The 8,756-nt window shown below is 35.2% G+C and overlaps 1 protein-coding gene across 1 annotated transcript; it reads right to left on the bottom strand.

Annotated features, from left to right (window-relative positions):
* Window positions 1–7,549: 7,549 nt before the first annotated feature.
* Window positions 7,550–8,524, bottom strand: LOC127123597 (uncharacterized). The gene is made up of 2 exons (XM_051053801.1): window positions 7,939–8,524; window positions 7,550–7,800 (listed from the first exon to the last, which is right to left on the bottom strand). Exons 1-2 carry the CDS (start codon window positions 8,522–8,524, stop codon window positions 7,550–7,552), a joined length of 837 nt encoding a protein of 278 aa, XP_050909758.1.
* Window positions 8,525–8,756: the final 232 nt, after the last annotated feature.

Genomic DNA, 8,756 nt, shown 5'->3' with positions numbered 1-8,756 from the left:
ATTCAGTTTTCTATAGTTTATGCACATCCTCCATCCGTTTTGAATTCATTTAGCTATGGATTCGCCTTTTTTGTTACTGACAATTGTAATACCTCCCTTCTTTCATATGACATGTATTTGGCTGACCCAGTTACTGTCGGATATCGGGTATATAATTCCTGCTTCTAATAGCTTTTGTACCTCCTTTTTGACCATATCACTCAATATAGGATTTATTCTTCTCTGGTGTGCTCTAGAGGTTTTACAGTCCTCCTCTAGCATAATGCAATGCATACATATAAAGAGACTTATTCCTTTTAGATCTGAGATGTTATAGCCTAAAGCTGTTAGATACTTTCTTAAGACATGAAGTAATTTTTCGGTTTCTATCTGTCCTAAGTCAACATTGACTATAATTGATCGTTCAAGCTTGGCATTTAGGAATTCATACCTTAGGTCCTTGGGTAGTGTTTTAAGTTCTACATAAGGTTTATTTAGGCATGACATTGGATTGGGTGTTAGTGTTAGACATTCCCTTAGGTTGTCATCTACGTATGGCTCACGCCAATTATCGTCTTCGAATATAGGAGGCGCTGGAATCTTTAGTACTTCAGTATACTTAAATGGTTCCCTCTCTATTTCTTTCACACATTCGTCGATGATGAGTAAGAGACAACATGAATCTTATATAGATGGCGCATGTAAGAATTGAGCTAAAATAAATTCAACTTTTTCTTCACCATCTTCAAAAGTTAGCTTTCCTTTCTTGACATCTATGATGGCTCCAGCTGTGACTAAAAAGGGTCTTCCTAAAATAATAGGGATGTGGGAATCCTCATTATATCCATTATTACAAAGTCAGTGGGAATATAGAATTAACCTATACGAACGGGAATGTTCTCTAGCATACTGTAAGACCCCAATTTTTGCCCTAAGATCCCTCATGGCATCATATCATATCATATCATTGCCTCAAGGATCATTGTGCACCTTTGCTTGCTTCCTAGTGGGTGGGTATCTTGTGAGTGTGGTTCTTGATCACCAAGCATGTTTAGCACTTGTATATCATTGCTTTTCATTTGTTTACTAACCCAAAAGTACAAAAATATTGTCATCTAACCTTGTTACTTGCAGATGAAGCAAACTAGGTCAAAACAGTCAAATCATTCATTGAGCAATGGATGGTGGCCATTATTGAAGAATTTGGGCACCATGATCATTCATAAGAGATTCATATGAGTTATGGTATCATTTGGTGTCAAGATCTCAAGAGAAAAAGGCTTGAAATTCATCAAAGCATGGCACAATCAACCAAAACCCTAGCAAAGTCAACTGTGGTCAACTGTGCATTTAATCAGTGATTGGAAGGTGTGAGATGGTTGGAAAGGTCTCATTCATGTCCATACAAGCCTCATATAACATGTCAAACATCCACAGTGAAGAATTGGAGGTCAGACAGAAAGTTTCCCAAAATAGTAATGACCTGTAATTTTCAGCTGCCCAAAATGGAAAGTCATTCTCCATAAAATTTCATGTCCAAGAAAGCTTCAAATCAAAATTTGTCCAACATGAAAGTTGAAGATATTGCTCTTGCCTTTCCAAAAAGTCCAAGAACACTCATTTCTCATGTGTGGTTGGCAAGTTATGATCAAATAATTTTCAAGAATTTTGGGATTTCAAAGTGGCATAACTTTCAAACCATTTGGCCAATTTGGATGATTTTTTTTTGAGCAAATCCCATTTGACATGTACTATCATGATCCATCATCACATTTCATCAAAAATCATCACATAAAAAGGTCATTTTTCAAGTGATCAATTTAAATTTTGGTGGGAAAAAAGGCCATTTTCAAAAGTACATGGAATTTTCATGCCAAACCAATTTGAATAGCTTCTAAACATGATTTGTGACTTGCTTCAACAGATATTTCACTGTTCCATTGGCTACATCATCAAAAGGGCAATTTTGCCAAATTACATAACAAGCTCATTTTTTACTAATCCATTTGGTTTGTGCTAATCATGTTTAGTAGCTGGATTAACAGAGGGTATAAGAGCTTAATTGTAACAGAAATTCGAGATCCACAATCACAATCTCAAAATCAAAACCAAAATTTTCTCAATTCTCTCAAATTCTCTTCACACTTTTTTCACTTTTTTGATCGAAATTCTTCATTCTTTCTGTTTTCTTGAGTGCTAACCTTCATCTGTAGGATTCATTGAAGAACTGTTGAAGGCAATTGATGGAAGAAGCTCGAAGAATTGGCACTGTTGAAGCATGGGATCTTCCATGGCAGTTTGAAAGTTCTTCATCATCGAGCACTGTTGAGCTAAAAGATTCACTCCATTCACCTTCCTAATCATCATTGGACTTCTGTTTTCAACTTCCAAGCCTCGAAATCACCAGAATTAAGAACTGCACATTCATAAGGTGAGATTTCAAAACCTTCGATTCTTGAAATTAACATGTGGCTTAGGTAGATCGTGGAACATAGGTTACGCTGCAACTTAGATCATGAATTTTCGTTAGGTATTGATGAAGTTATGTGGATCTGAATGTTTGATTGTGAAACTTTCTTGGCTCGATCCGTGAAGCATGATTAGAATTGGGTTAATTGCTTGTTAGATTAGTGATCTACATGATGTGATGATTCGATTGGTATATGGCATGATAATTTTTGTGATGATTTGTTGTTGATCAGTATGAACATCAAGAACACGATGTTGTGTTCAATATTTTCGCTTCAGAACGCTGTTTGATTCACGTTGCCTGGCCTTCGTTTCAAATCGGTGTTTCCCGCGCCTGGCAGCCATTCGCGTGAGGACACCTCACTTAATGAAACGCAGAGTTTCATTAAGTGAGCAGCGTAATTACGCTTTTGCCACTGCATCCAATTATTTCATTTTATTTTGTTAAATGTTTATTTCATTTTCATCATCAACTTTAAAAATTCATAAATAATTCTTGGATGATCCAAATTGTGTGGGGATTTTTGCATCCATCTCCATTTTTCATCTAGTTTTTTTTAGGTATGATAACACAAGTTGTGCACGGCTGGTTTTTATTTTGGTCTAGTGTCTTTGGTCATGTATGCTTTTTGCCTATGTTTTGCCATTTTATGCATGGAATCTTGATGCTTGCTCCAAAATGCTTGAAATTTTATATGCATGATCTAGACTCATTCCTGGTGATTTTGGTATATGGTTTGCTAATTTTGCATTTCTGGATAGAGAGATATGATGTGATCTTCATGAGTGTGACAATGTATGTCACACTAGGTTTTATCCAACTTCTTGAATTTTGTTTCCATGCTTATGCAATGCCAATTGCTCTGAATTTTTGCATGTGATTACTTCTGTATGTCTAGTATGAGCATGATTTTTTGTAGATTTTTTAGATTCATTTCCTATTTGATTGGAGTTTTCTTTGCTGTGTAGTCATTTTTGAACTTTTGTGGAGTGCTGAACTTCCATGCTTTGTGAAATTCTCATGCCTTATCATATGAAGCTGAAATTTTGTGGATTGGTTCTTAACATGTTTAATTTCATTTTGGATTTGGAGTGGTTCATTTATGTTATGCGATTTCTGTTTTACACTTGCCTAAAGTTGATATGATTTGTGGCCTTGTTTGAGTTTGTTCTTGCATGCTATGACTTCATGAATTTAATTTCCATACTTCCTCTGGTCCAAATAGCATGAAATTTGGTGTGCTGCTCATTGAATGTGTTCTGTTTAAGCTTGAATTTTCTGGGAATTTATTGAGCTATTTTGGTATTGGTTTGATTGTGATTATTCTGTTTGCTCCAATATGATTCCAAAATGCATAATTTGACATGTTTAGCTTATGAATTGGATTTGGTGCATAGTTTTGATGTGGGACCAGCTGGAATTTGTTCTTATTTGATAAATCTTGATTTTGATCAATTTTCACTTGCTGTTTTGAATTTTTCACCTCCTTTTGACCCTAGGCTTTCCCTAGTGGTCTTACTTCTCATGTTTGAATTTGACTTTTCAGGTTAAGAAGCAAATGCTTTGAAGAGATTAATTCAAGTTGATTTAATTTGGTTGATTGTTATGAACTAACTTGTTTTCTTTTGTAGGATGCTAACTCATTTGGTTTGAGTTTGTGCTTTGCACATGTGATTGATTGTGTTGACTGTTGGTTCATAATTTGTCTGTTTTGACTTTGTGATTTGAATACTGATTATATTTGATTGATTTCAGGTACCATAGTTGCTTTAGTTCCTTTGAGAACTTGCTATTGCTTTGCTTTGCTTAAGCATTGAGGTAGACTCTCTTGTCTCCATGTAGTCTGGAAGACCTGGCTTGTTATTTAGCCAGACACCTGTCTGAAGTCCTCCTTAAGAGGCGATGTTTGTGATTGTTTAACTTTGTTCCTAAGCAGGTAAAGACCTCATATGAGGCGATTGGTAGACAAAAGAGATATGTAGCCTATCTCCTACTATTCTGTGAGTCACTCACCTTGCTCACACCACATGTGTTGATGCATAGTGAGTAAAAACCCAAGATCTATCGAGTCCTTAACTTGTGGAGAGAGTTCCATCTTTCTGAACTCCCACACCTTCTGATATTCAATGCTCTCCCTGACCAGGGATAAGAGTAATGAGGCACACCCTTCATATCCTTCCATCTGCTTCACCTTGGCTCTCAATGTCAAGGTTAAGAACACCATTTACCCTATTCCAGTTGACTTCATAGTCTAACCCTTTGATTGAGCCTAATTGTTTGGTTATAGTGGATGCTAAATGACTTTGTTTGATTGATTGCTTGTTGCATTTGTACATGCTTGCTTGCCTTTGTGCACTTATCATCATTGATTGTTCATTATTGCATGATCATCATTGCATATCTTTGTGATCCATGTTTGGTTTACCCATTGAGGACAATTGTAAGACCATGTTCTTTGGCCATTGTTCCTATGATTTGGAAGGGATAGAGTGTAAGACCATTTCATTGGTCACTCATATCCTCTTAGCCTTGTGCTTTTGTTTGTTTGTTGTATGTGAGGATGCAATTGTAAGACCATGTCGTTGGCATTTGTACTCCCATGATCATCCTTTGTAGATTGGCATCTGACATCCAAGTTTTGTTTTACCTTAGGAGATTGGTGTAAATCCATTTATTGGTATCCGATATCCGCTTTTGCTTTGTGAGATTGGAGTAAGACCATTTATTGGCTTCCGGTATCATTGTTTTGCTATAGGAGATTGGTGTAAATCCATTTATTGGTATCCGGTATCCGCTTCTGTTTATGAGATTGGTATAAGACCATTGATGGCATCCGGTATCATTGTTTTGTTTTAGGAGATTGGTGTAAACCCATTTATTGGTATCCGGTATCCGCTTTTGTTTGTGAGATTGGTATAAGTCCATTGATGGCATCCGGTATCACCTTGCCTTTATTTGCTTGCTTTGTTGCTTATTCCTAAGGACACACTTGAATCATCTTCTATATGATTTCAAGAGGTGAACCTTTCTAAGAAGTTTTACATTCCGTCATCCATACCCTCTTTGTCCCAAACCTTTTCACACTTTGCTTTCAAAAACTTTTGACTTGTTGTGCAAACATCTTCCTGTCTTTTCAAATTAGAAACTTGGACTATAAGTCCTTGACTTTTCAAACTTCATTTCATAACACTTCTTTGAATCAATCTTAATCATACCTTGACCATATTTTGTGAATACTCATAATCAATTAACCTTACACATTCAATTGTTTTGGCTTTGTCCACTGTTAATATGTTTTCATGCATTAGCCTTAGGTTTTAATTACCATAGTGGTTGATGTAAATCTTACCTTATCCTTAGTGAGTTGATTGTAAGTCTTCCATACTTATTATAGGGTTAACCCCTCACTAGTATGTTGAAGCCGTCCTCGCATGGTGGATTGTTGATTCGGGTTGAGTTTTCTCCCATTGGTAATGAAAAGCCTTAGTGCTTATGTTTTAAAATGAACTCACTAATTTTTTGGAAATCTTTTAGCCGAACTACGGCGTTTTGATCCTTACCTTTGATGGAAGGTACGTAGGCAACGGGTTCATCCGTTCAAACACAAAAATAACTAACTTGTACATTCTTTTCCCATCTTCCCATTCATGTTTGCACAATGTGTCAAAACCAAATAAACATTTTTATACAACAAGTGTGAAAAGGGCTCCCTAGGAGTACCTAGGACGTGATGGGTGCCTAACACCTTCCCATTGCGTAATTTACCCCTTACCCAGACTCTCTGATCTTTTATTGGTTTTCTACGTGTAAAACTTCTTAGGTTTTTGTTCGCTTTTTAACCAGTCCTTAGGATAAATAAAAGTGCGGTGGCGACTCGATTCATTGTATGCTTTGCTTATGGTTTAATCAATAAATCATATAGCGACGAATACACCGCTACACATACCTATTGGAAATTTAACATAACGGTCAGCTAGTTCTAGAGACATCTTCGTTGGTTTTAGTTCTCCTAAATTGAGTTTCTTGCATGTGTATAAAGGCATTAAACTAACACTGCTCCTAATTCTCACAAAGCTTTGTCTATGATAAACTTTCCGATTACACATGGTATGGAAAAACTACTTGGGTCTTTCAGCTTATGAGGCATGTTATTTTGAATAATAACGTTACACTCAACAGTAAGCATGACGATTTCATTATACTCAAGCTTTTTCTTATTAGATAAGATCTCTTTAAGGAATTTAGCATATGAAGGCATTTGCGTAATGGCTTATGTGAATGGTATAGTGATTTTAAGCTGCTTCAGAAGTTCTACGAGTTTCTTAAACTGTCCTTCATTTTTAGACTTAACAAGTCGTTGAGGATAAGGTATACGTGGTTTGTATGATGGTGGAGGCACATAAGGTGTTTCTTTATCTTCTGTTTCTCCGCTTTTGTCTTCCTTTCCATCATTGGTTGGTTCATTTACCTTTTCAGTTCCTTTACCAGAGTTTTGATACATGGCTGGATTTTGGAGTCTTGGGTCGACCGGTTCATCTAATTCTTTCCCACTTCGCAATGTGATAGAATTAGCATGGCATTTTGGGTTTGGTTGTGGTTGACCAGGAAATGCTCCAGCTAGGGATGCTATTGTTGCTTATTGTTGGGCTACCTGGGAAATCTGGGTTTCTAACATTTTGTTATGGGTAGCCATAACATCAAGTTTACTTGAAAATTATTTCATCGGTTCACTCGTATGAACATTTTGATTTATGAAATATTTATTTTTTTGAGCTTGGGCATTCATAAAGTTTTCCATCATGATCTCTAGATTTGACTTTCTAGGTGCTTGTGGAGCAGCATGGGCTCCTTTCTGATAACCAGGTGGAATAACAGGTGTTGGTTTTGGAGGAAATAAAGCATTATTATTTTTATAAGAAAAGTTCAGATGATTTCTCCAGCCAGAATTATAAGTGTTGGAATATGGGTTTTGTCATACCCCGATTTTGACCCTGAATTTCTTTTTCATTTTTTCATTTGGCACTTGGCTTAAAGTTCATTTGCATCTAAGATCCATGATACCTGCAAATGCGAAACGCAGTAAACGACGGACAATCTATTTCACTCAGTTATTACTATCAATTGATATTTGAGTGAACTTAGATTATCTAGTTTTATATCGTCATGGTTGATTGGACCCTTAATTCTTAAGTGAGGACAGAGATTTTGAGCTAAATCTTTAAGAGAACGCGGGAGCGGAGTTAAGGAATCCCTTAGATTAAATATAAGTTTATTATCATTAAATACGACAACCTCGTATAGCCTATTATTTCTCATAAGTGGTTTTATTGTGTACTTCTTAGCATTTATAACTAAATGTTTTAAATATCATTATACCATCGAATTTAGAGAAGTTGTGGAAATAGACTGATTTAACCAATTTGTTTTGTCTAAAACTACTAAACATTCTATAAAGTCAGACAACATCTTATTACTCCTTTCATGGATACCGTTATGAGTTATGTAACTTTCACTGAAATATGTCTCAATCATATTATAACATATATCATTACCGGATCTTACTAATAAGAATCCAATAGCGTAAGGGACATGTACTTCCGTGTAAGGGTTTTGTTTTTCCTTGATCATAATAGTTTCGGTATTAGCAACAATGAAATGTTGCCTTAGTTTATCACCTGTTTTGAGTGTTGTTATAAATTTACTATAAATACGCTTCTTTTTAGATGCTCGTATTTTTCGCGGTTCTTTATGTTCAATAACAACATTGCTGTTTAAGCTATCAAATATATATTTTCCCACCTCTTCATAGGACAATAAAGGTGATTCGCAAGGTCTTTGATCAGAAAGATATATTCTTATAATGATAGTTTTTATTTCAATCGATCCGTATATCTCACTTTTATTTAATATAAGTTTATATAATTGGTCAAATATAGGTAAATCATTCCAATCTTCTCTAAAGGTTATATCACTATCTTTAAACAATATAACATAACTAACTGTGAACTTACCATATTCAGACTTAGTATTATTATATGCATATTTTATTAGTAGTAACATAACAGACAATATCATCATTAAAATATCATTACACCTTAATTCAATTTTATATTCTATATGGGAAATTAACAGACCTTCATACGCTTCCTTGTAAGATTCATTTTTGATGTTTAGTAACAAGCTGGACCATGATATTTCGAATAATTCCTTAGTTATATTATTATTCATATTCATATTTTTTATTTATTCTTTTAATCATAAGTGTAAACTATATTTTCCAGGATAATCCTTTAATAATTGAATGAAG

Source organism: Lathyrus oleraceus, chromosome 2 (genome assembly GCF_024323335.1).
Source record: "Lathyrus oleraceus cultivar Zhongwan6 chromosome 2, CAAS_Psat_ZW6_1.0, whole genome shotgun sequence".
Lineage (NCBI taxonomy): Eukaryota > Viridiplantae > Streptophyta > Magnoliopsida > Fabales > Fabaceae > Lathyrus > Lathyrus oleraceus.
This window is presented reverse-complemented; position numbering and strand designations above follow the sequence as displayed.